General features: G+C 53.0%; 8 protein-coding genes and 1 non-coding gene across 9 annotated transcripts; 7 read left to right on the top strand and 2 right to left on the bottom strand.

Moving 5' to 3' along the window:
• Positions 1 to 66: 66 nt before the first annotated feature.
• BDZ83DRAFT_78709 (cutinase-domain-containing protein) lies at positions 67 to 1,885 on the top strand. The gene is made up of 4 exons (XM_060515657.1): positions 67 to 622; positions 816 to 933; positions 996 to 1,075; positions 1,170 to 1,885. Exons 1-4 carry the CDS (start codon positions 293 to 295, stop codon positions 1,473 to 1,475), a joined length of 834 nt encoding a protein of 277 aa, XP_060359782.1. The 5' UTR covers positions 67 to 292; the 3' UTR covers positions 1,476 to 1,885.
• An 848-nt stretch (positions 1,886 to 2,733) lies between these two features.
• BDZ83DRAFT_656226 (uncharacterized protein) lies at positions 2,734 to 4,011 on the top strand (the record flags this gene model as incomplete). Its single annotated transcript, XM_060510858.1, has 1 exon — positions 2,734 to 4,011. The coding sequence occupies one exon, from the start codon at positions 2,734 to 2,736 to the stop codon at positions 4,009 to 4,011; it is 1,278 nt and encodes a 425-aa protein (XP_060359783.1).
• Positions 4,012 to 4,506: 495 nt separating this feature from the next.
• On the top strand, positions 4,507 to 4,587 carry BDZ83DRAFT_t272. Its single transcript has one exon. It is a non-coding gene; the product is annotated as a tRNA-Gly (tRNA).
• An 89-nt stretch (positions 4,588 to 4,676) lies between these two features.
• On the bottom strand, positions 4,677 to 7,313 carry BDZ83DRAFT_796400 (alpha-L-fucosidase). Its single transcript, XM_060515867.1, has 2 exons — positions 7,079 to 7,313; positions 4,677 to 7,005 (listed from the first exon to the last, which is right to left on the bottom strand). Exons 1-2 carry the CDS (start codon positions 7,166 to 7,168, stop codon positions 4,717 to 4,719), a joined length of 2,379 nt encoding a protein of 792 aa, XP_060359784.1. The 5' UTR covers positions 7,169 to 7,313; the 3' UTR covers positions 4,677 to 4,716.
• A 1,697-nt stretch (positions 7,314 to 9,010) lies between these two features.
• Positions 9,011 to 11,063, bottom strand: BDZ83DRAFT_756705 (uncharacterized protein; the record flags this gene model as incomplete). The annotated part of the gene is made up of 4 exons (XM_060514785.1): positions 9,011 to 10,014; positions 10,088 to 10,171; positions 10,239 to 10,830; positions 10,959 to 11,063. 4 exons carry the CDS (start codon positions 11,061 to 11,063, stop codon positions 9,011 to 9,013), a joined length of 1,785 nt encoding a protein of 594 aa, XP_060359785.1.
• A 2,675-nt stretch (positions 11,064 to 13,738) lies between these two features.
• BDZ83DRAFT_563344 (uncharacterized protein) lies at positions 13,739 to 14,290 on the top strand (the record flags this gene model as incomplete). Its single annotated transcript, XM_060503583.1, has 1 exon — positions 13,739 to 14,290. A coding segment is annotated over one exon (552 nt), but the record flags the coding sequence as incomplete, so codon positions are not given.
• A 4,327-nt stretch (positions 14,291 to 18,617) lies between these two features.
• On the top strand, positions 18,618 to 20,758 carry BDZ83DRAFT_637295 (uncharacterized protein). The gene is made up of 3 exons (XM_060509300.1): positions 18,618 to 18,864; positions 18,935 to 18,943; positions 19,000 to 20,758. Exons 1-3 carry the CDS (start codon positions 18,764 to 18,766, stop codon positions 20,525 to 20,527), a joined length of 1,638 nt encoding a protein of 545 aa, XP_060359787.1. The 5' UTR covers positions 18,618 to 18,763; the 3' UTR covers positions 20,528 to 20,758.
• An 873-nt stretch (positions 20,759 to 21,631) lies between these two features.
• Positions 21,632 to 23,486, top strand: BDZ83DRAFT_796405 (uncharacterized protein; the record flags this gene model as incomplete). The annotated part of the gene is made up of 3 exons (XM_060515868.1): positions 21,632 to 21,762; positions 21,828 to 22,342; positions 22,396 to 23,486. 3 exons carry the CDS (start codon positions 21,632 to 21,634, stop codon positions 23,484 to 23,486), a joined length of 1,737 nt encoding a protein of 578 aa, XP_060359788.1.
• Positions 23,487 to 23,794: 308 nt separating this feature from the next.
• On the top strand, positions 23,795 to 26,365 carry BDZ83DRAFT_723370 (uncharacterized protein; the record flags this gene model as incomplete). Its single annotated transcript, XM_060512554.1, has 2 exons — positions 23,795 to 23,878; positions 24,521 to 26,365. The coding sequence occupies 2 exons, from the start codon at positions 23,795 to 23,797 to the stop codon at positions 26,363 to 26,365; spliced, it is 1,929 nt and encodes a 642-aa protein (XP_060359789.1).
• Between the last annotated feature and the right edge of the window lie 114 nt (positions 26,366 to 26,479).

Raw genomic sequence — 26,479 nt, forward strand, 5'->3', positions numbered from 1 at the left:
AGCTTTCCGCAGCTGCGGGAGCAGGTCTCAGTGCGGATATCGTTCTAGTTCGCTTGGCCGAAGGGGTCTCGGTGAGTATGCGACGTCATGCAAGTCTTGATAAATACCTCTTCGTTTCCCCCGAGCTTTCCTTTGGCGCTGACGTTGGACAACGGACCTTTGTTCTCCCCGGTCGTTCCGCATCCGTCTCTTGCTCTACCCTTTTAAGCCTCTTCTTCGAGTCTATCTCCCCAGATATCTCTCTCGATTCTTCCAGTACCTACAGTAGATCAGAGAGTTGACGCCACCCAAAATGAGAGTCAAGACTAGCACCGCCCTCACCGGCATTCTCGCCGCCGCCGCCGCCACGGCGCAAAACGCAACGAGCACCTGCGCGACCGGCGTGTACATTATCGTAGCCCGCGGCAGCAACGAAGCTCCCGGGTCCGGCAGAATCGGCAGCGTCGCCAATGGAACTTTCGCAGCCATTCCCGGGTCCCAGATCGCGCCGCTCGACTACCCGGCGACGTTTGACAATTATTCGACGTCCGTCGCCGCCGGCGCCGTTGCCTTGAATGCCGCGTTGACCTCCTATAACGCGCGATGCCCGAACTCCAAGGTTGCGCTGTTGGGATACTCTCAGGTAAGCTCCGGTCGCAATGAAGACTTCGATATTGCGCATCCATCTGCACCACCGCCAACTCAGATTCATGGGATGACATGATCACCCATCTTACCAGAGCGCCGGAAAGGAGGGTGGCAATTGGGCGGGAAAATTGGACGGCTGCTTGAAAATTTACTTTTGTTTTCTTCCGCTGACTTGCATGAAACTTTAGGGTGCGCAAGTGACAGGTGATACTCTGTGCGGCAGCGTCGACGAGGACGAGGGCGAGGCTCTCAACATTGAGTTCAATCAGACGGCGCCCGTTCCCGCATCCGTCGTCGACCAAAGTGGTTAGTAGCCGCCCACCCAGTCACTTTCTGTTGACATGATCGCGAAGCTTACACATCTTCAGTCATCGCCGTGATTCTCTTCGGGGACCCAACCCACAACGTCAGCGCAAGCTGGAACAAGGGCACGAGCAAGCGCAACGGAGTAAGTTCCACCTTGGCGAAACGTGGTGGCGGAATCAAGCCCCTACCTCGAATACCTAGTGTAACGTCGGACTTGCTGACTCGTTCTTCTCTAGCTCTTCCCCCGTGAGAACGTGACCAAATGCGAGGCATACGCGTCCAAGATTGAGTCCTACTGCGACACGGGAGATATCTACTGCGATCTCGGTAACAACACCGCCGTTCACGGTTCTTACTTTGCCAACTACACCGACGATGCCGTTGAGTTCATCTGGGCGCAGTACAACGCTTCCAAGTCAACCAACGGTTCGTCGCCGACTGCCACCCCCACTACAGTTCCGGGATCCGGAGCTGCCGACTCAGCCCCGGGCCTGCTAATGTCCCTGGCTGGTCTGTCTATGCTGGCGGCTTTCATCTTGTAAGAGAATAAGTTTGTATCATTGGGAAAGCATGCTGGAGAAATTTCATGGGGCATGGTGGCAATCCACCGGCTTTGTAATCATTCAATAATGACCGCTATGATCTGAAGACACCTTCTCGAGCTTCCCGGGACTTTCATCCCACCGGCATTTACAACTTTCCCAACACTCCACCCCCGAGAATGAACTCCATTATTCACTCGGTCCGTAAGTGCCGGACCGACGGCGCTGTAAGGTTCAGAATCCAGTCGTCCTCGTTACTTTGAACAGCCATACTACAAAATGAGCCGCCATTCAGTGCTCTGTGGCTTCAGAGACCATGCGTGCAACTGTCTAGCAGTAGCTGATTTCTATATCAAGCATACTCCGCTGCCGAGCCTTATCTAAACGTCCCGTTTGCGGCGAGCTAGTAAAAGTTCGGATACCCTCCACGTGCGGCTTAAAATGGGTTCACAACTCAGCTACAACCAAGATTAATGTTTTTGGGACCGCAGCTCGTGTCAAGTCCAATCAAACTCGGTAGCAATCCGCAGCAATTCGCTCGCCTCGCCGTTGCTGTGGATCATATCTCTTGGCATTCCACGGTAGCCAGGCCTCCATTCCAAAGCTGGGTCTCTAAGACGGGCCGAGAGCATGGCTACCGGGCCTTCCCGTCTGGCTGGCTTAACCCCCTCGTGGGCTGGACCCTTGAGGGAAGAATCAGGATACAAGAGGATCTCGTTTCTCAGTGAGTGTGTTCTAGAGTATGTAAGTACTCACGTGTACTGTTCTGCACTACGCCCATACACCTCCACAGCTGTCTCTGTGGTAACGTGCAAAACCTGAACCCGATCTCGATTCGCTAAAAACCAACATCAGGCATCGCGTGATGTCTCGCGCGCCATGCAAGAGCTGAACTATGAGTAAATTGAAAGTCTTTAGGACTTACCACTCAAGTGCACTTGTTCTTATGGTCTCGGCTCATCCATAAAACGGCAAGTGTCTGGCAGTCAGCCCATGCAGCTCAGCTTCTCCGGATGCGGCATCAATGGGTGTGGCATTGAATTTCAGCTCCGACCGAAACAGTCCCACTCAGTGCCATCGGCTGTCCCAAAGGCTGCAGATCAGATAAGGCTGACAGCATGATCAGTACACATTTGAGAAATTAAAACCGCTGTCGCCAGCCCTCATGCTGCCCACTCTCACACAGGAGCTCCAATTCAAGTCAACACCAATATCAAATCCTCACCTAAAAGTCTTTCTCGCTACGTTGTATTCCACCATGTCTACGTTGAGTCTCTTCCAGCAGATCCATCTGCAGTCCTTGACTGCCAACCTAGCAGGCTCAATCGTGGGCCCCGAATGGATTCTCCAGGACGCCATGAACATCGCAGCCAAGCGCATGGTCAAGAAGCACCTAAGCCAGTACGGATGGGACCTCACCTGGGGTCCCCGAGTATGGAAGTCGGAGACTTCAAAATGGTACGAAGGCCTCAACAACTGTTGGATGGTGATGAAGGCATCCAACGTCGAGTATCCCGACGGGACCAAGTTCGACACATACGTTGTGGCGATTGCTGGCACTGCTGTATTCTCGATAGAGGATTGGAAGTTCGAGGATTTTGGAGTCGACAAGGTAGTGGACTTCAATGCCTACACCAAAACCTTCAAGACCGGTTCCGCAGAGCAGCCTGTCGGGGTCCAGAATCCTCCTTTCCGCGACATTCCGTACGGCGCCTGGGGAACAACCCTCGGTGCTTGGGCAGTCGTAACACATGCCTCACCGAGCGGAAATCCGGGAGCTGGTACAAACCTCTTAGAGTATCTCGCCAATCTCAAGAAGAGCCCGGGAGACTTCCGAGTCATCTTCACCGGCCACAGCCTCGGAGGCGCCCTTTCGCCCTACCTGTCCCTGGCAACCAAGGCCAACAATCTCGTTCCGGGCGTGGCCGATATTGCGGGTGACATCCTCGCCCTTCCTGCCGCGGGAGCCACACCAGGCGAACAGCTTTTGAGCGATGCCTACTCTAAGCTGTCGAAAGTGAGCGGCCCAGGCGGGTATCAGTTGTGGAACGCGGACTTTTACAACACCCTTGACATCGTTCCGAACGCTTGGTCAACGGACGACACCCAGGACCGCAATATTGACAAGATTGTGTCAATCTACGGTCCTCTACAGGGAAAGATTCTTACACAAATTCAAGGCCTCGTGCAGAAGGCAAAAGATCGCGCCAAGTCATCCGGCTTCACATACATCCCTATCGAAGGCAACCCTTTCAAGGGTACCCCTCCAGCCAAGACTCCTACGAATTTCCTCTCATTCATGTCCGAGGCCGTCTTGCAGCATACAAAGGCTTATCATAATGCAGTTAACGTCAGTGACGAGTTGGTTGATCTTTACGATACCATCATCAGCGCGTCTGGGGTGAAGAAGAAGTCTGCCAGAATCCTGGCTAAGGAGATGCCGGTGCTCTGTAATGTTGATGATAGCGAGTGGGATGATAACAGCGATGAGACATATCCATTTGATTGTATCCTTACTGGAGAACGGGTTGCGTGATAATTATAAGTTGTGGAGGGGTGGCCTCTCCATTATGAAGACTCGAAGTTGTATACCAACACACCATTGAACCAGTTAGTTGGCAAGCATTGTCGCCTTTGCAATCGAAGTTTTCGTCCTCTCACTATAAGCTACTAGGTTCCTATGTAGTAAAAGTCAACGCTACACTGTCTTTCGAGACTATCGCTTCCAATCTTAGCTCTGAGGTCACTGTTGTCATCGCCAGGCCGCCTGAATACCTCTTTATTGCGCGATATCCACACTCGATGTCAACGGGCAAGACTTCCGGCATTCTTAGTGACCGACTTTCACCCCCTACGGAGATCGATTGCCTTTGGTCAGTCCTTCGGTGCGAAAGATCCCTCTTTCCGGGCCTGCCGCCGCGGGCGCGAAGGCGAGGCATCGTCCACCCCCGGCTACCGCCCTCGACCCCTACGTGGGTCGTCGCCGGACGCCATCGGGGTCTTAGGTGCTCATGCCTTCAGGAAAAATCAAGCGTCGATGGTTTAGTGGTAAAATTCTCCGTTGCCATCCAGCAGCGTCGGGGAGCCGGGGGTTCGATTCCCCCTCGACGCATCCCCTTTTGCTCGTGGCTCAATTACTTTAGTTCTTGTCACCAGGGGCGTGCAATTTGCGTTTTACTGCTTTGAATCATCTTTATTGCCATTGTGCGAGGCCTGGTGTTGACTTATTGCCATCCATGAATTATGCCGCGTAAAGAACCTTAAACACCCAGCCGAATTGATCGGCCTCAACAAGAGTCTCCTCCACCTTGATCTTCAACTCAGTGCTGACTCCTGATCCGCTAATCTTCCACTCGAGGTCTTCAGCACCTTTGACGCTGAGGAGACTGATGATATCTCCTTCAACGACGGGGATAGGTGCCTTGATAGAGACCCAGCCGTCAACCACGGTCGGCTCCTCCAAGAAGACTGTATAGAAAGCCTCTTCCGTCTGGGTGAACCTAACATCCGGGCCACCAGCAATCTCGCTCTGCACAAACCAGTACGTGGTGTTGAAGATGGCCTCCTCATGAGCTTTGATCCACTTGCCCGCCTCACGCAGGTTATCCATCTCAGCCTGAACGATAGTACCATCTGCCTTGGGGCCAATGTCCAACAAGAAGTTGCCGTTCTTGGAAACCATGTCGACGAGAGAGTACACGATCGTGGTGGCATTCATATACTCCGCGGGCTTCGTCGCGCGGTTGTATCCGTAGCTGTACGGATCCATGCCGCGGTTGCTCTCCCACTTGCGTCGCTGTGCGGACGCAAAGGTCTGGTACTCGGGTGTGTCAAAGTCAGCCGCCTCCGGGATGCCGCAGCGGGAGTTGATGGCGACCTGTCGGCCCTCGGCCCGGGCCTTGTTCCACCATGTCGCCGCGAAGTCTTGCGTGCCGTTGGCGGCGCCGCAGTCACACCACATGATGTCCGTGCCGTAATCATATGCCAGGGTCTCCATTTGGGGCACCATGAGGTTGGTGATGAAGTCGTTGACGGGGACGCGGCCGGTGTATGGCTCAAGCTCGCCGGTATATGGGTTGGAGGCCAGCACGCCAGGCCAGGAGACGGCTGATGGCGTGGGGAACTGGACGAAGCCATAAGGGCCAAAGTCTGGGTTGAACCATTCGGGAAGCGAGAAGTATGTGCCTCGTTTCAAGTCGGGCTGGTAAGTCTTCGCGGCGTCGAAGAGCTCCTTCAGCAGATCGCGCTTGGGACCGTAGTGGATTGATGAACGGTTGGAAGTCTCTCCGGCATCGAAGAGGGCGAAGCCATCGTGGTGCTTCGTTGTGAGGACGAAGTACTTGGCGCCGGCGTCGGCGAAGAGGTCAACCCACTCTTTGGCATCGAACTTGGAGGCGTTAAACTCTGGGAAGGTATCGTCGTAAGCCCAGTCGGGACCATAGGTGTCAAGACGGTATTGGTAGAAGTTGGAACGGTCGCCTTCGGGGTGGTGGGTAGAGTACCACCAGAACCACTCGGCGTAGCTCTCATACGGAGTCGAGTTGCCCCAACCTGTGACGGAGTACGGGCCCCAGTGGATGAAGATGCCATACTTGGCATCGTCGAACCATTCTGGGCTTTCATGCTTGGACAGACTCTCTCCGTCGGCAGTCCATTCGGTCAAGCCAATCTCAACGTTGGCAAAAGAAGTCTTCTTCCGGATACTGCCGTCGTCAACGTGAACAGCAATGTTGACTGGACCGGCCGATGCGCCATTGGTGCCGACGACAACAACCTTCTGGTCTCCCGGGCACAATCGCTTCAAGTGTCCAGGGCTCGTAGTAATGAATCCGTCTCCAGTAAGCGTGATCTTGAGGCCGTCGCCAGAGACGCACTTCGATCCAGCGTTGTTGACAGTAACCTCCACAACTTGCGTTCCGTTACCGATCCACTTCTGCGTCGGTCTCACCGACTGAACCGCTACATCCGGGGCTTGCTGCCACAGGGTAATAGCAAAGACGTGAAGCCGGCCCTCAGTCGCATTGTTCTTGTCGGGCAGAGTGACTGAGGTAAGCTTCTTCCCCGGCGGCAGCGCAGTCGTCCGTTCAAAAATGTGCGAGGTGTTAAAATCGGAGCCGTTGGCTGTATACCGGCTAGGGAAGATGATCTCTCCGCGGTTGATGGTCAGGAAACTGAACCAATTGAGCGTGCGAAGCTCGTACTCGGAGGTGGTATTATCGGAGTAGGTGAAGGACACGTTCCCGCTGACGGTGGCGCCTTCAACGTCCCCCGCGACGAGGAATGAGGCGGAGAAGTAGGAGCCGTTCCGCGGGACCGAAATCTTTTGACCGGTGCAGATGAGGTTATCGGGTCCCGTGGGGCCGGTGTAGCCCGGGAAGCTGTACTGGATGCCCGTGTCGGTTGAGACAAAGTCCGGGCCTAAGGTCGGCTCGGGGAAGGATTGGTTGAGGGCATCGAATGAGGCCTCTCCAGGTTGAGTACCGAAACCTTTGTTGTTGAAGAGGGAGGTCAGGTCGAGAGCGACCGATTTCTGTGAAAGATTTCAGCGATCGCCCTCAATTGCACAGCCATGTTAAGCTACCGAGCTATCCAGGGCTACTTACACCAGAGGAAGTCGAATTGGTCACCGCCCCGAGCGCAAGACCGCTCAAAGACAGCACCGAGAGGGCATTGAAGCTGCTGAATCCCTTCATCTTGACAAGCGCAACTTTGTGAAGCTCAATTGCTCTGCCTAGACTGGATCGCGACAACACATCGCAACCCGCAGCCGAGGAAGCTCACCCATTCTTAACGGCTGCCATCAGCTCGGTAGCGGGGGACTCTGGCGATCCATCCCCTAGTGGGACGATTTCCCCCTCAATTCAGTTCATCCAGCAGGTCGCTGCAGTTCGACTACGAATGGAACGGTTACATTCTCCAAAATGAAAGTCCACTATTCATGTTACCATCAATATTCGGGGAGAGGTTGGCACAGTTGGGGTTGCCGGGTAGTGAGGGGCGCCGCTGATAAGACTAACAAACATTGGAGAATGGAGATAGCACCACTTCCCCGGACGTCATCCAGGCAGGGATTTCCACGTTGAGCTTCGTATCAATGGGGCTGTCCTGCAAGGAACGCTATCGCGGTTGATTAGCCATGATGCCGATGCCGGCATGCGTCTACGAATACTATCTCTTGTCAAACATCAACGCAGCGAAGTGGCAGGCCACAAGCATCGTTTCTCGTTAATCGCTAATCCCATGCGCTGAATGGTGCCATTCATTGCCTTTCATTTTCCATATGTCCTTGTATTCACTCCGACTTTCAGTTCTCACAGCTCACGCTTATACTCTGTAAGTGAGCACTCATCAATAAGTAGACGTGTAATTGGTAAGCATGGTTTTCTCTTCAGTTGAATCAGCATTCTTATTCTGCGGCTTACTTAGGTTTTGTCTCTTGACATAGTCCATCAGACTTGCCAAGGCTTATCACACCAACAAAAGTGCACTGTAAGCGACGACGCCGATTGTGTGAGAGAAGTCAGATAGGCATGAGCCAAACTCAATGAGCAGTGGCCCTCCGCCTGGACGATCTCACGACTTCATAAATATGTCATCTCCTTAGAGTTAAATCTTCCTGTTCACAGACAATCATGGCTTTGAGTGCATGGTGTCTGGGTTGCGTGACGTGACGCAGGGGCAAAATTGACATTTCGTGGGGTAGCAAAGTTCACGTCATCACACTGAGAGGCTTTCCCAGTTTCACTCACTCCTACTAATCGTAAATGCTCTCGATTTGAGATTCCTTGGTTGGAATATTTCACATATATGCACCAAAGCTGAATGATTTGAAGAATGTTTTGTGGCCAATCCGCACATAGCCCTCGGCTTTGCATGTATAGAAGTTGGCACTTGACAGCCGTCACCCACAGGTGCTGCGAGTCTCGGTCTCGCGCTTGTTTGGCATTGTCCGTGTTGGCTGATGTTCGGCTTGGCACTCTCAGCCAGAAACGGTAAGAAGGGATGAGAGATGGCTGTGAATGAGTATTTGGAAAACAAATTCCCAACATTTGACAGGCGGGCCGAGGTTTAGTGTTTCTTCTTCTGCAAGAGGCGCAACGGGGTGAATTAGGGGGTTCTAGTGCCAAAGAACGCGAGCCCTTCCTTTGGGTCAAAAACTGGAGCCGACGATCATGTTTGACAGAAGCCACTTTTTGTTTCTCTTAAGCAGCCGGAAACCGACAACTTTAATTCGAGTTCTTGTTTGAAATGCTGGCAACGATAATTCTTGATGAGAAAATTGCCCGCCGTTGGTTGGAACATCGAGAATTGATCGTACACATCTGCAGTCTTCGATCACGTCTTTGAACGTCACAATGGCGTGGATAAATAAATAGTTCACCAATAATGTTTCTTCTATTGAGTATTTTGAACCCCTCAAAGCCGTCTGAGCTTGCCCTGCAGTCGCCCGACCGAGGGTACTATGATGAAAAGAATACACATCGAATATTATTCGCCATGCTACCTAGAAGACCACCCTAGAACAAAAGAAAAGCCTAGAAATGCTGTCCCAGACGTCGTCTCACCGGGAACGACCTCCGTCTCATGATCTCGGACCTCTTCTGCTCCACCGGCTTCTGCTGCGCGGCAAAGTTGGTCATCATCTCCCACGTGGCCATGACGCCACCATTCTTCTTCGACTCGGCCATGGCCATGAGGTCGGCCATCTTCATCTCGAAACCTTGTCCCATGGGGAAGGGGGCAGCGGCCGGAGGAGCCGCAGGCTCTTGTCTGCGGGCGGGGCGGCCAGGTTCGCCGACGGGCTTCGGGGCGTTGGCGGGCCTAGGAACGCCTGCGGGTGCGATTCCGGGCTGGGCTTGTCCAGGCTGGGCACCGGTGATGCCGCCGCCTCCCTGCTGAGGAGCGGGCTGGACAAGACCTCCACCACCTTGCTGAGGACGGGGCTGGCCCTGCTGGGGCTGCTGGCCGGGCTGAGCGCCTTGTTGAGGTGCAGGCTGAGGCTGGGTGCCAACGGGAGTGCCGGCAACCATCATGGTAAGGATAAACTCGCCGTCGATTTGATTGACAGGAACGGCAATACGAGCGTTCTCTCGATCAAGGAGAACCTGGGCGTTGATCGGGCTGAAGGTTTGAGCCAGAAGGAGCTGGGTCGCGGCCGGGATCGCGGGACCGACGGGCTGCGGCTGCTGACCGTTCTGCGGCTGCTGACCGTTCTGAGGCTGGTTCTGCGAGTTTCCTCCGTTGTTGTTACCGTTGTTACCGTTATTGGGTCCGACAGCGGGAGCGGCACCGGCTGCAGCTCCAGCACCATTGCCAGAAGTGTTGCCATTGCCATTACCGTTGCCATTACCATTCGCGGGAGGTTGCTCAGTTGCAGTGCCGTTGTTGGGCTCCTGGCGTTTGAAACGAGGAGCCTGCAGACCACCAGTCGCTCCGCCGGGGTTCTGGAGAACCGGGCGTTGGGCAATTCCGAGCGTGATGGAGGACTGGGGCTGGGCACCTGCGCGCATGGCCATAGCCATGAGTCGATCAACGTTGACTAATGTTTCATATTCCGGTCAGTGCCGAGTTCAACAATGAGACAAAGCTTATTTGCAGGAGAATAGACTTACGCGGCATCTGGACAACGGCAGTCATGCTGTTGAGGCTGGGAACGACGCCAGCCAAGTTGCTGGTGACGAGATAGCGGTAGTTGTCTGTCATTGTGTGTTAGCGGGTTGCCATTCAAATAAGCGTGGGCTTCGGGGTAGTTAGGCCACTCACTAATGGACATGATGCCGTTGGTGACCATGTCAGTGCTAATGCCATTAACGACATCCGTGCGGATGCTCATGGGCTGGCTAGCTCTGATGGACATGCGGAAACCGTCGTTGAATTCAGCCTCTTGGATGCCAGATCCAGCGATGTTGACGGGCGTGCCGAAGGGAGTCAAGGAGACACCGAGTTCGCTCGTTTGGCGGCCGACTGCGACATACTCTCCATCAATCTGGTTCAGCTTGACCATGCGGACGGTAGCGTCGGTGATGTTGACACTCTTAGCTCCCTCCATGATGATCCACGCCTGACGGTCCCTCGAAAGCATCGCCACGAAGGTGTTGTCGGCTGTGACGCCTGCCTGCGACAACATGTTCTGGTCAATGGGCAACTCGATCTGGGCGCCCACTAGGTCGGTGGCTCCATTGGTTTGGATAGTGAAGGAGTTGCGCGAGAGTTGAACGAAAGGCTGCCCCGTTGAACCGACGACATGGCTTGCCGGGAGAGGGTTGGGGTTCTGGTTGACGATGACTTGGCGTTGCGTCTGCGAGAATGTCTCAATCTTGGAGTTGTCGGGGAACACTAGGCTGTTCAGTTGCATCTAAGATGTCGTGTTAGAATATGTCTATGACAGTGAAGCCAAGATGCCATGGCCATCTTTCTCTTGTGAGGCGAAGAAGACTTGATGAAGACCAAAGGCCAGTGTGTGCCAAGAGGCTAGTGACTTACATCCCCATTCAGGTTAATGACCTGATTGAATTGAGCAGATTGAATCTGAGCCGCGACCAAGCCAGCAAACAGAAAAGAAAGATGTGAAAACTTCATGAGCGTCATTATGATTAACGAGGGTCAACCACCGGGGTTGTTTAAGCGCACGAAAAGGAAAAAGGAGGATGACTAGGGAAGGAGAGACACCGTTACTAAACCCACGGGTCCTAGGGGGAAGATGTTTGTATAGCAGCACGACCAACTCGAGGGATCATCAGCATTCAGACGAGGGTCAAGTAAGCTTAATCTCCTCGGGAGGAGAAGCGCGGCTGGGTCTTGGATATATGGCAAGGTACAGAGTCGACAGACCCATGGCAATGATGACCTGCCATGCCACATGGCGGACGGCCGGCATGGAATTTGATCGGGTGGTCGGACGTCTAGTGGCAGCGCCCAGCCGAAGGGGAGCTCCATCCTCCAATCGCATGAGTTGTCTGGCGTCGGCTGTGCAAGAGAGATCGCTGCAGACGCCGCTCCCATCCTCTTCCGGCCGCACAATCTGTTGATGCTGATGCGCCCCTGGGAGGAAAGTAGGTGTAAGGGGGCATCGGGCTTAATCATCGGACCAGCACGCTTCCGACCAAGATGGCCTGTCTGGGTGCCTGGCCTGACTGTGCCAGACTGGTGCCAGTCTTTGCCAGTCCTCTTTGCAGCAGGCGAGGAAACACAAGGAGGGAGAGTCAAAGAGGGACACAGATCCGCGCCGAGGGATGGGGGATGGGAGCATTCTTCGTCCGGTCACGAGTGGGAGGAGGAGAGGGGCAAAGAGGCTCAAGGCAGGGCATCGTCGGTTTCGGTTGGTGTGAGACGAGTTTCGTCGTTTCGAGCCCGGCCGTGTTGAGTTTCATCAGATGAGGCCGGGCGGACAGAGAGGCAAACGTGTGACTATGCAGGACTTTCTTGCTTACCTCACCCTTTCCCTGCTATGTAAGTCGAGTGCTTCCCAGTCTTCTTGGAGAAACTAGGTGGCATTACCAGAGGGGGCGAAGATCATAATAATGACGGATCCCTGGGTCCCGACTCTCCCGTTTGGATCTTCTTTGCCAAGTCAAAGTGGGGATGATTTTCGTTTCGTCGCGGCTGATGTGCAACTTGGGAAAATGCTTGGCGAATGCTTGACCTCGCGCGGCTCTGCAGCTGAACTTCTGCATGTTCTGACCCTTTTTCTGTGTCTATGTGTTCATGTTCCCATCCTGCTAAGTACGACTCAGCTATAGGCTGCAGTAGCCCTCCTCTTAGACTACTCTTTTTCTCTCCCACATTCCTGCCCCCCTCCCCATCCCTCTTGAGTCCTTGACACTACACCTTTAGTTTGCCCACACACTTTCTCGGACTTGATGACATGACCCATGCGTTCTACTTTATTGCTTCTGGAAGATTGTCTGTCGTCATCATCAATTTTCTATCGTAAGGTAGTCATAGCATGAATTATTGGCGGTTCGCCTCCTCGTGCAAGTTTGACTGGGCGTATGATTGAGCAGTTCCACGCTAGCAGGCTGTCTGTGCTCATTTACACGGTCACATCAGAGGCGATCATGATTATGGGGGACCATTCCCTCGGAGTGGCCTTGGGGCTGAATCCCGTCAAGAAACTAGTCATCGCCTCAGAATGATACAGCCGGCGGGCAGACCCTACAATGCTGAAATACAATGACGGGTTCAAGAATCGCCCGACTCGCCATCAAATGTGCTTCATTGGCCATTGGGGAGGGATCTTGCTGGTTGACGCCACAACCATCTGTACCCTACGAGACAGATGACAGAAGACTTGTTCTTCTCTCTTCATCTCCCGCTAGCGACGGAGATGCCAGATGGTGTTGACTCGGTCAGTCTAACCTGGTTCTCTACCCGATAACCCGAGACGACTTGCCCTTCTCGACTCGACTAGGCAGCACGCACCACCTCCACCAAGGCGGACTAAATCTCCGACTTGGCGTTTGTATGCAGGCACCAAGCAGCGTTACCACGAAGTCCCCTGCTGAGTCGAGCAGAGTCTCATGAGGACGAATCCTTGCTCACCTACCCAGCACCTGACTTCACTCAAACCCCAGGTCGCCCCAGCTCACCCCAACTTCCTCAAACCACTTTGACCCCCTTCGTCTGCTCGATATCGTCTGTTCCCATTTCTCCCCATTGGCCCCTCTCTCTGTCTTTTCTTAGAACTACCCGTCTTTAGCTAATGGTTGTTCGTTGCTTTAACACTCTTCCCTGCCATTCTCGTCTTGGCGTTGCAACACATTGTTCTTGGCCGCGACATCTGGAGTGCTTCGAACGCAACCATCACGACTCCCCAAGCGCTGATGCGCCTGATCTCTTTTCTACCCCTCACCCTTGACATCTTTCAGACCAATATCATTTTCATCCAAGAAGCAGCAGTCACTTTGTTCCATCTTCAACCACCAACCTACCTCTTGTGGACATTTGATATAAGCCCTTCCACCGTCCTGTTCATCTGCACACGTTTCCGGGCCGGTGAACTCTTTCCGATCTCAGTCGTGTTTTTCTTTACTCCATCTCACCTAATCAACTTTCTCTTTTTGTCATCGAAGTGGTCGGACGCCTTTGGAAGGCCCACCATTCAATCACTCTCCTTTAGGACCATCTCGCCTAATCATACACACTCACCACTTCCTTTCGCGTCGCCTATCTCTTATTCCCTTCACCTCACGTGTGTGTTGTTTACTGTTCGGTCCACTCGAGCTAGTCTTTAGTTTCTACGACATCCAAACAACACCGCCATAATGCAGTACTCCTTCGTTCACGTCTTTGTCTTTTCGTACCTGACTGCTCTCGGTCTCGCCCTCCCAGCTGCCAGCCCGGCGCAAGGCAACTCGTTGGGCAGCCACCGGTTCCTCGCGCGAGGTGTCAGACGTCTGGATACTCGGGCTCCTCAGCAGGATCAACAAGCTGGCGCCAGCCAAGGCGCAAACAACACTGCCAACACTGGCGGCGCCGGGCGCAATGGCGTCAGCGATGCTCAGGTCATGAACGCCGTCATGTCCTGGATGCAGGATACCGCAAAGGTCACCAAGTTCCTCAACACCGCCACATCCTTCACCGGCGCCGAGTTCACCAAGCAAGCCACTATTGCGCTCAACGCCGAGATCGACGAGCTCAACCACAAGATGGTTCTCGACGCCGCCTTCCAGGGAACGGACATGGTCACGCAAGCCAACAATGTGCTCGACACGCAGGGTAACTTCCAGCAGGTTGTCGATACTCTTCAGAGCATGGTTACCAACGGTCCCGACACCGCGCAAAGGGATGTCAACTCCATCAACCAGAACCGTTGTGTCAATGTCCTTCCCAACATCGACATGTACTTTGCTGCCGCTGGCCAACCCAACATTCAGTCTGTTCGTCCCACGGGATGTCTGGAGGTTGAGGGCGCCAACGTTACTCCCGCGGTTCCGCCACCAGCGGGCGGTGCTCCCGCTGCACCTGCGGCGACCACCCCTCCGAAGGCCGGCAACGGTAATGCCAACGGAAATGGAAACGCCAATAACAACCAGAACCAGGGCAACAACAACCAGAACCAAAACCAGAACCAAGGGAATAACAACCAAAATCAGGGCAATGGCAACCAGAACCAAGGGAACGGAAATCAGAACCAGGGCAACGACAATCAAAACCAGGGTAATGATAACCAGAACCAAGGAAACGGCAACCAGAACCAGAATCAGGGCAACAATGGCGGCCGGAACGGTGGTCAGGATATCGGCAAGGGAGTTGGCAACAACGGCAACACCAACACCAACACTAACACGAACACGAACACCAACCAGAATCAGAATCAGAATCAGAATCAGGGCAACCGCAATGGTAATGGGAATGCGAACACCAACACCAATACCAACACGAACACCAACCAGCAGGGCAACAATCAAGGCAATAACGGTGCTCCGAATAGCAACCAGAACAACGCCAGCACTGGCCTTCAGCCTGCTACTCTTGGTTCTGGCAACGCCAACGCGAACAATGGCAATAAGAACCAAGGCCAGAGACAGCCTCAGCAGCAATCACAGCAGGCGCAAAGCCAAGGCGGTTCATCCCTCAAGCCCGCGACGCTGGGCTCGCCAAGCCCCGCTGGCAACTAAACGCCACACGATCTTGCCACGAGGGGTCACTTACCTCCCCCCCATTTTCCCCAAAGGTGGCCGCGCGCAAAAGTTCGAGACCCCGATACGATAAGCGCCCACTTCTCGCTGGGCGGACTTGACCGAAGAGGGGGGGGTGACACTTGTGTGAATCCCGCCATCTGCGACCAAAGTCTGATGTTTGGTGACGGAAAGCTTGAGGCGACACGTGTGGTGGGCCCTACTGAGCTGGGTGTTAGTGGTGTGTCGTTTGCTTCTTCTTCTTCTTCATCTCTGTGTTAGTCATGTGTTTATCAGGGGGGGTTCAGTCTTTTGCGACGGTGTGGGTGGGAAAACAGGGAAAGGGTCCCTCGGTGCTTGGTGCTTTTTGGTATTAGTTTGAAGGCCTGCTTAAAACGTTGGTCAAAAAATCTGTTCTCTGTAACATATCATCTCGTTCTTCTTACAAAGCACTAGAGCATGGAATCTTCTTCTTAATCACGTTGTTGTACAAACCCTGTCAATTGTAGTTTGGAATGAGTCACATCCTTATACATAATTGGAAAGTCCTACCAACTCTGTGCTCGAAACTGATCCAACAGCTGGCCCCATCCTTGGAATGTTTAGAATATCGTGAAACGAAACGTCAGATTGTGCCCCTTGGGATCCAGGGGTCCTGCATGTAGGATGTCGCGCAGTTGAGCCGCTTGGATCGCTCGGCCGAATCCGCCAGTCCCCATTTGCAGATCATTCCCCACGTCGCGCTCCGGAAGTTGCGATTGGCTCCCTCGTCTAGGCCGGGGTCGCCTTCCACAGTTTCGGGACGAGGGTATGGGAACCATGTTCAAATACAGCATCAATAATACGCGAGGTTCGAGTGAGCCTCAAAGGGCTGAAGTCTATTGTCTGTGCTTCAATCTCTCTAGCGCGCGAAATCGCGAGGAGAGGGCAGACGATGTGGTGCTGCGCTCAGCCTCGATATCTTTTATCTTAGATACACTCCGGTGGCTTCTACGTTTTTGTGCCAGTGCATTTGAGATCTGTCATGATAAACCTTTTCGTATTCGACCACGTGAGTGAGGTGGTCCTCACATGAATGGAGACCACAGGTTGAGACCAGATAGAATCCTGTCGAGAAAGCAAATGCTCAGACCGTCCCGGTCTCGCTTTCAATCTCGTACCTGATCCGACCTTTTCGCCCAACTTCCATCTCCTAACTGTCGTTCGAGCCCCTCTATCTACGATGTAACAACCTGGTGCTACAATATGATCACGGCGGGCAGCGAACACCAGACTCTATCAAACATCAATTCCCGAGAGGCTAGGTCGGTTGAGTCGGATCTCTTCCCTCGAACCCCGATCTTAGTCATTTCTCCGCTGCCGATCGGGAGCATTCTGAACCCCCCTGTTACGTCGAAACGGCCAACCCTGTCCCTGTTTCGTTGTGTACGGCGTAAGGGTGTAAGGCGATTGGCCACATCGGCGCCTGAGACAGGGAGCAAGCGAACGCATGATGCTGTTCTGACAGTTAACGATGAAATTCGTCAGTTCGCGAACCGGACCGACGAGATTCTTCTTGGGGGCTCCATTGGGCGAATGCCCAGTTTATCTTGGCATGTCTCTGTATGCGTGGAGCTATCGCGATTGCGGGATGTTCTCCGTCAGACGAGACGTTGGACTCGCGAAGCGGCCATGTCAGCTCGTCGGCTATGATGTTGCATTCCACGCATCCGTAATGTTGTGGACCCTTCGGCCCCCGGATAAAGTAGAAACCTCTAACGGCGATCACGTCCTTCTCTGTTTCGATGATCACTCACGGTCCATGAAGCATATCTCGAAGATCTCAGCGTGCCTATGAGCTTAAGCGATGGGGCCCAAGTAAGGTTGCATGTTTATGGGAGACAGACTTAATGAATGTCCAATATGGCATGGGTAAGCGAATCCCCCGGATCGGCATTGATCTGAGCTTGCGGAAACATCACAAAGCAACTCCTATGGAGCCGATTGCAACTCCTACTTGCTTGAAAAGATCTTCAACTCCAGACAATAATTTCGAATCTCGGAATGCCAGTGAGCCGCATTCACAGCTGCCAGCCAAGAACATATGATTACGAGGTCAGGTATCAGATATGAAGATCGCTTTTCGAAACTTGGCTATCATGATGCCTCTCCGGGCCAATTGTAATACGTTTTCAAACCTGATGATCAGGAAAGCATTTTTCATTGCTGCAATAACATAGTTGTTGATGCTTAAGGGAGCCTTTTTTTGATATTCTCTACATGTACAGTTAGGCAGTTGATGTCATCGCATACGGTCTAGCTATAGGCTTGCTTTCCGTACTGCAGAATCCCACAAAAAATACAAGGCGCACGTATATCGCATCAATGATCATAGCACGCAGCGCAATTACCGATTTCTGAGGGATTGCTCATACTTCATCATTTGAGCACTACAAAAGGTTGTATCCTTGAACTATCCCTCCTCCCTTTTTGTAGCAACGTTTTTCGAAAGGATTAACATTAAGGAAGCTATTGAATACGAGCAACAAGAAGAATCGAACAATATTCTGGATAGTTACACGCAACGATTATGGATCTTGAATCAGTAGAACATGTTTCTTTGTCTTGCTGTCTATCATTTTTTCATATCACGAATTAAGTTACGGACAAGCTCTGGCATTATGTCACTGCTAAAGTTAAGTTCATTCATTGTTGTTGTCAATTGAGTAGAAATCTTGGCAATAAAAAGTCTCACCAATCTGCTGTTTAACTTTCAGATCGCACAGATTAGTACCATAAAGTCAGTAGAATCACTCAATAGAGTTGAAGGTTGCTCCGGGTTACCAAATCAATGACTTGATAAGAATCGGCACGCCTACATCCAAGGCTTTCCAAGTCTTCAAGACTGCAATGTTATCAATTATATCTCGGGCTTGAAGCATTCATGAAGACGAGCAGACAAAATAGGGACGGAGACTTAGCAGCCTTTGGCAGTCGAAACCTTTCTGGAAATCTTGCTCTACCACGGGGGGCAGACAGGACACCCAGCATGACCAATCGGTCTTCCAGCTGATATCACCAACATCTTGATCATCTTACAATACCTCTTTGAGGGGTTCATTAATCTCTCATTTTAATCAATTACATGCTTTGAAACTTTGAACTCCGATTGGTAAATCATACTTGTACTTTCATGTAGGAGAACCACATTGCTAATTGACGGCGGTTGTTCTGCAGTTGCTTTTGATAGCGCTATCCCATAGAAACTTCTCTCAGTATACTTTCATTAGAGTCCAACTTCAGAACAAAACCATTGATTGAATCTTCTCACTTGGCCACGCAAAATGCTTTGAGCATCATTTGGCCTCTCAATAAGTTGACTTTCTTGATATCATGTGAGCATTTCAAAGCTTCAACCAATGATTCGGACTGTCCTTCACTTCCACTTGAGGCTTAGTTAAGTGGGGCTACAAGTGGCTGTGCAGGGGTGTCGGGAGTCGCACCAAATAGGAAATGTGATGACTTCCCTGAAACACGCGTCCAACTCTCAGCTGGATGCCTCATTTCTCCCTAGAAAGGCCGGCCTTGGGTCCTTGACACCTGTCAGTCGACCCAGACTAAGTTTCCCGAAAGCCCGTCTAGGGCATACCAAGACGATATCTTTTCGTCCCAGGTTACGAGAATTCGAAAATGGCAGACACTAGCAGGTTCCACTGTTTCACCAGTCATTCGAACAGTCTTGCGCCGGCAGCGTCAACGGCACTTGAGCCGCTGGCCGGACACAGCACGGGGTAAGTTATGTGGTGCCACACTTGCGAGCAACGGAGTGTTCTTTGGACATTCTGGGCTAACTTTCTATAGCAATTCGAAGTAAGCGTTGCCGACCCTGATGAGATCTTTGCACTGAGTTTCGCTGACAGTCACAGACAGGCTGTCCATCTGGCAGCGCGTCGGGCCCGCCGAGCACGCCAAAGACATCAGATTGGTGGAAATCACGATGTGGCCCATCAACAACACCTAGATCAGGCTACCCAACGACCCGAAAGTCTGCCACCATCGCTTGACTGGGACATTGACGGAACTCTCATTGAGAAATGCATGTTCCATCACGTCCGTCGGGTTACCATTCCTGGATTCCAAAACCTAGCACTCATGACCAAGCTTTGGAACAACTACATCATACCGCTGGGCTACTATTCAGACTCAGTCAAACATGCTTTGATAGGGCTCGGGCTGTCGCACAGAGCCTTCCTTGACGGTTATTCGCATGCGAGCAAAGCTACGGAAGATCAAGACTTTGCAAGCCTGGCCATGTCCTACTATGGCAAAGCTCTAAAGTCAACACTAGTGGACTGGGAGAACCTCTCTACTATGTCCATCAGAATTTCCCTTGTTTCTTGCCTCGTCTTTGTTTGTTTCGAGATAATAGAAGGGCGGTATGACAAAGCGATACAGCATTTACGAGGTGGCTGCAGGATCCTCGGCTCTATTCGAGAGGCAGTGGAGAGTCTTGAGATGAACGGCGCTGAAGCCTTATCCCCTTCACAATTACGTCTGGCCGAGACCGCCAGCAAGTACTTTGATCAACTCTCCAACATCGCCGTCATGTTCTCCGGTGTTGGCATTGACACTGCCTATCTGCTCGAGACGGAAATCATCCCTGATCTAGACTTCTTCTTACGGCCTCCACCTGTACCTGAGGCATCTGAGCATGATCCATTCCAGACCTTGGACGAAGCACGACTCGAAATTCACCGTGTTGAAAAGGCATTAGGCTCTATCATAGGCTTTAACTTTCGCCAGGCTCCTCCACGTTCCTGGGCCTCTGTCCTGGATCTACCCGGCGACATGTTACCCTTCGGAGATGAAATATTCGATGCTTGGATGAGAGCACGGCATCGTCTGGATACATGGAGCTCCAGAGTGAATTTGAGCATCAAGATATGGCAGTCTGATCCGTCGTTTCCTCCAGAGGCTTTGAAAGAGGCGCAAATATTGACATTTATCCAAAATGATTGGAAGATGATCATCAAGCAGTGCGAAACCTCCACCATTGAAACAATAGCTCCAGCTATCTGGAGAAGTATGCTCGACAGGGCTGCGGCCTTTGGTCCGTCCGGGGAAGGAAATCCACAACAGCTGCCGCACTTTGCTGTAGCTGCAGATACGATCCCACCGCTAGTGGTTGTTGCTACCTTTTCGCGAGACCCCGAGGTACAGTCGAGGGCTATCTCGCTGCTCTACTCTATGAAGAGAAGGGAAGGGATGTGGGATAGCCGCGAAATTGCCAGCATTTTGGAGTCGATCAACGCAGTTCGGGAGAGCGATCTTTGGGACAAGGAATATGAGACAGCTTCGCTTCCGACCTTGGCAGAGAAGGTGCTATCTCGGCATCTTTGTTGTAGAGACGAGCAGATGCCGCTGGCTACGTTGATGAACCAAGGATTCGCGTGAGCATGGGCATGTTACTACTAGAAGAGCATTTTCGATGTTTACAATACCATTGCGACATTTTACCCATGTTCGGTGGAACAGGGCTTCTGTCGGAAGGGTGTTCCGGTTCCACGGCCACGGGTTCTGCTCTATGCCCTGGAAGATTGTAGAAGTCTGGATCTCTACGTGTATTCCTTGATTCGCCCACGTAGGTGCAAGACCACGCAATAGATCGCATTCGATATGTTACCATGTCTATGGTTGCAAATAAGAGATGACCGATAGAATATCTGAACGTTGCGAACAGCAAAGCTACTAAAGACTTAGCGCAAAGCATGTTAAAGAGCCCCGAAGATCGGAGTGAGTTGAAGTGACGGACGATCATGATATGAGCTTCTATCACCACCCTTGCTTATCTCTGCATCCCCACAATGACCATGGCCGTCGGAATACCACCTTTACTATCGCCCCTGAGTGACAATCGTTGGAGCCGCTTTCACCGGCATTTCAACAATTCAATTGACTGATCAAAGGCTGATGAAGAGACAGAGGTGCCATGTGGAAGAAAGCAGCCACGAGATTATCACAGTAAGCATACAAAAAGTACCAATCAAAGTCGTTGAGCTGCCTAGCTTTCCCTGCCCACGCGAAATGCCATCTATCTAGTCGACATTGCACGGAAGCCCGACCGATTCGCCGGTGATGCCGTCCCGTTTCTTCCGTCCTTTCGGCACTCTTCATTCCTTAGTGCCGAAGTCTTTCCCCGCCCACGAACCGGCTAAACTTCCAAGGTTGGAGATTTGGAGAGATGTAACGTCGCTATTCATAAACACCAAAGTCGGAGAGCCCCCTCACCCTGCGCGTTCCCCTCATTGCCGTCCATGATAGCTTCCCGATCAGGGGCATGACGACGCTAATCACCCAGCGGCGATGGCACGTCAGGCCATTGATAGCCCATCCGGTGGTGATCCACCTGATTGCATTTCCAAAGCAACAATCCAGTTGCGTATCTGGACTGGGGTCAATAGCTGGCTTCCCCGCTCATATAAGTCCAATGGCATCTAATCGTGAGCCAGACCGGCATGATGCTATTCGCAACACCTGTGTGAGAACGTCCACGACAGGATGATGTTCGGCAAGCTCATTCCGGCCCTTGCGGCCTTGATCGCGGCGCTTCCGCCGGTCAATGGTCAGGCCGTCCGCTTTAATAACCCGGAAGGAGTTGACATTTGGTGCGGAAAGGCGTATCGCGCAACGTTAGTCCCCTCCACCCAATCGCATCAACTTCAGCCGGTCAAGTGCTTACAGGTTTCAATCGCAGAAACTCGTCTTTTGACCCAGGTGGATGGTTCTCCGAGCCAGCCATCTCCAGCGTGCCCCTTCTGCGACTCAAAGTGCGACCGCGACTGAGTATCTACCTTGAGACCGACGCGACAGCAAACCTGCTCATCGATGCCGCCGTCTCGAACCAGGTCGGCTCTCCGCTGCCGGTCGGTTATGGATCGAACTACACCAATTCGACATCCAAGCCGCTGACGGTTGAGATCCTGTTTGGTGAAGATGTCCTCGCGACCGAAGAAGTTGCTTTGGGATCTCGCGATAACGAGGTTGCTCTCCCGCTAGACTCGCTCACCCCGCGCATGGAGGCATACAACATCACCATACGCACAAAGTTGGACTCTTCGCATGTGTACGAAGGCTGGACCGAATTTCCGTATCTTCCGTACCCCGAGGACTACGGCAGCGTGTCGCGTATCGATAACCTGTACGGCGGACTCCTCGCGCAACGAGGCAAGGATGGCGATTGGGACCTCATCTTTGCCTACACCTACTACAGTAAGAGCTTCTCATCACAGTCAAGTCCGTTACTCTTAACTGACTCGAACCAGCGCAATGGACACTATACTGGAACGACAGCGTCGACACCCTCAACGAGTTCGCGGCCATGGGCTACAACGTAATCCACATCGTGCCCACAGGCAGCCTCGGCGAGATCCCCTTCCCCTGGGACGAATTCGAGCCCTACCTTCAGCGCGCCGACGAGCTGGGCCTCTACCTGCGCTACGACGTCCTCTGGACCTGGCCGAACCTCACAAACATGGTCGACCAAGTCACCCGGCTGCGCACCCACCCGTCCATCCTGCTGTGGTACCAGAGCGACGAGGCCGACGGCAAAGCGAACCCGGCCAACTCCACGGGGATGGCGTACGAGCAGATCAAGGCGATTGATCCCTACCACCCGGTCTCCCTCGCCCTCAACTGCTGGGACTTCCATTACGCCGAGTACGGCGCTGGTGCGGATATTATCATGAGCGATGTGTACCCCGTCGCCATCAACGCGACGTTTTCGACGGTGTATGGAACCGAGTGTAATGCCACGTACGGGTGCTGCGGATGCGACGACTGCGCGGGTAACTTTGAGGATATCTCTGTGCGACTGGACGAGTTCTATCGTAGAGATGAGATATTGGGATGGCAGAAGACGCAGTGGTTCGCGCCGCAGGCCTTTGGCAACGAAACCTTTTGGGCGCGGTACCCGACCGCCGAGGAGGAGGTCGTCATGACGGTGTTATCAGTCAACCACGGCGCAAAGGGCATCGTGATGTGGAATTACCCGGCCACCCCGGAGCTGGAAGGTCTAACGAGCAAGTTGGCTGGTGTCTTTACGAATGAGGCTGCAGTCGGGTTCTTGCTTGGCACGGAGAGGACGCAGGATCTTGCTGTTGAGGGCGCGAAGAGGGTTGATGCAGCGGTGTGGGTTGACGAGGCGAAGGAGCAAGTGCTTGTTAGTGTGGTCAGCCTGAGTTATGATGAGATTTCGGGCGAGATCAGAGTTGTGTTGCCGGATGGGGTGGAGGTTGGTGAGGTTGTTGAGGTGCTTTGGGGCGATGTCGCTTGGGCGATGGGTGACGGTGGCTTGGTTGCCACGGAAGGGTTGCTTGGTCTGCAGACTTCGGTGTTTATTGCCGAATTACTCTGAGAGAAGCAATCAATACTTCACGTACATACTTAGATCATAGTGCTAGAGAACAATGTCTCATACATAAGAATGGTCCTGTTTTCTGCTGCATTGTAACGATGTTTGCAACACAATCGGGCTTTTCAGAGCCAGGTTTAGGGATTCGTCAACCAAGAGATAGGACTAATTCGTATCAGTCGAAGTTGTCATGTCAACTGGGTATGAACGACAAGGTGCCCTAAACTTGGTTTACTCATCGCGGCGGTCTTGATTGGTTTCTATAAGCATACTATGCCTTGACGCTACGAGTGTAGCCTTGCGCTGCGGCAATGAGTTATCATGAGGATAGTACTGAACAGTTGCATCGTACTCAGTCACAGTCGCGTCGAAGACTGGAGTATCCCTACGACGTGGTATGCTATTACTCATAAGTTCCCATCATATTGATACAGCCGCCCATCGTCATTATCCATACATATGCGCAGCCAAGGATGCCCACGCGTATAACCCGCCTCCTCCGTCGTATTCGCCGTATTCGAGACTTCTGTTCCGCGTATAGCAGTGACCCGCCCCGGCCCGAATTTTCGGGATACATACGAATATTCAAGCTTTGAGATCAGCGCTTTACACCACGGGAGGCGGCGCAATTTGCCTTGGTCTTACGTCCTCGTCAGGCTTGGACTACCGGTCTTTGTGCATCTGGGGCCTGCTAGGCGAGATCTTCCTGTGGTTCCCGCGGGATAGGTCTTTCGCCGGGACATTGAGGTCATCAGGTTACAGGGTGATCTCTCGGCAAGATTAGAAATCCCAAGGTTCCGTAGATGCTTATAAGAAGCTGCTTTCGTCTTGAATTCATTCTTGGTTTAGTTCAGCTTCTGGTGTCACCTCTCACAGGCGCCGCCGAGAAGTTCCTCAAGATGCGTCTCACTTCTGCCTTGACTGGAATTCTTTGCGCCGCGAGCATAGCGCACGCCGCGCCAATAGATGACCGCGATGACCAGGCCCGTTTCGGCGGACATACCGGAAGCAATGGCTTCGGCACCCAAAACACCAAGATCGCGGACAGACAAGCTGATGTCCCGCCTCCTCCCGCGCCGGAGCCAATCACCATCACAGAGCTCCCGCTTCCCCCTGTCACCGATGACGAGGGTGTCGGGGGATGTACTCTGGAGATCAACCCCCGCGGCACCGGGTGTATCGGGAAATCTCCCGCTCTTCAGAATGGAGATTTCCTGCCGGACGATCTCCACGTTGTCGCGACGGTCAACTTCACCGGCGCCCCTGCCTCGCCCGACCCGGCAAGCATATACAGCGGGCCACAGCTAATTATTGTCAAAATCGACAACAGCACGTTTCCGAACGGTGATGCGTGGAAGTGTATTACTTGCGGCGTATCTGCGGAGGATCATGCTGTACTTGTTGCGCCGCTCGACTATCCCCAAATCTTCAAGGATGGCAAACGCCTGCTTGCTGGACCGCAAATCATCGAATGTTCGGCTGAGCTTGTCAGCGAAGCTTGCACCCCAGACCAAGTCCACGTCTACCCAATCCGATGGAACACGGCTGCGAATGGGTCAGGAATCGGCGGAGCCATTCGCGAATTGCGCATCCATCCTGATAACGAGCACCTTGGCTTCAGCTCTTTCACCGTTACGTCCGGTAAGGCTGGCCAGTTCGCTTACATCGGAAGACTGGCCTTGAACAAAGCACCAACGGCTGGCGAGCCACTTGTCCCCCGTTATGACTTGGCCAACGTCAATCTATTGTTCAGCTTGAACGATAAACAGCCGGTCGAAATTGACCCGGAAGACAGCTCTATGCTCCGGATCAACTATGATGCCATCACTGTTGGGGAGCTTCGCGGGTTCAGCGGTACCGGAAAAGAAGTCACCTACATTGGGTACCCTGCCGAGTCGTCCAACATTGATGTCTTTGCAGCAGACCTTGTCACTGGAAAGGTCCGGCGCTTGACTGCCCACCCGGAGTATACGGATCCTGTCGACGTGTCTCCAGATGATGAATGGACCGTTGCCATGGACACCCGTGGCAGCGGACGCCAGATGTTCATGGCGGGTCTACGCGGCATTCCTCCATTGACAGACTTGGTTTCCGCGAGCGCGGCCTCATCGACGAGAAATAACCAGGGGCGCCGATTCTTCCAGCCATGGCTCATCGATGGTCATGGTGACCGGGGTTCGTACTTTGGGCAACAACTCAATGCTGAGGGCAGTGGAATCCCCGGAAGTGGCGCCATCAACGATCCCGAATGGAACGGCCGCGCCGACCCGAAATGGTCCAATGATGGCACCCATATCGTTTACTATCAGGCCCTGACCGTGTTTCCAGAGTGTGGAGGGGAGAATCCTCTGCCCTGCTATCCTTCCACGGCACCCGGAGGTCGTACCGAGCGCATGATGCTAGCTCATCTGACAAGCCGGCAGCCTCTCACACCGCCCTCTATCGAGCCTCTGGGTGACGCCATTCCCTGGGCAACTCCATACGTGCCTGGAACCCACGCGCCGGAGAGGCCATTCCCGACAAACGGAAACTTCACCCTCAAGGGCAGGGTCAGCGGATGGGCAAACGTAACCATCACCCCGAACAGTGGAGGTGGTCTGCCGGGAACAGTAGGCGTCGAGTATCACAACTACTCTGATGACGGCGCAAACGTGTTAGTAGGATTCGAGAAGGTCACTTCAGTGAATCCGAGTCCGACGCTGGAGGAGATTGACTGGTACTCGGACCTTGCTCAGACGGGGCCGAATAACGGAACCAAGAAGACTAGTCCTGACGGCTTCCGGTTGACCATTGATATCCTGACGAACATCTTCCAAGCCAACGGTACGCTGACGACCACGATCGACGGCAAGGAGTGGCTCCAGCCTGCAAACAGAACTTGAAACCAGCAGCTGGGTCCATGAATCCAAGAATCTTGGGAGGGGGCTTGGCGCAGCAAACGAGAACAAAAGTTCCTACTTAGTTTCAAAGTTCAATAAGAAATCACTTACCTCATC

This window comes from Colletotrichum acutatum (genome assembly GCF_030867785.1).
Source record: "Colletotrichum acutatum strain CBS 112980 chromosome Unknown BDZ83scaffold_136, whole genome shotgun sequence".
Classification (NCBI taxonomy): Eukaryota; Fungi; Ascomycota; class Sordariomycetes; order Glomerellales; family Glomerellaceae; genus Colletotrichum; species Colletotrichum acutatum.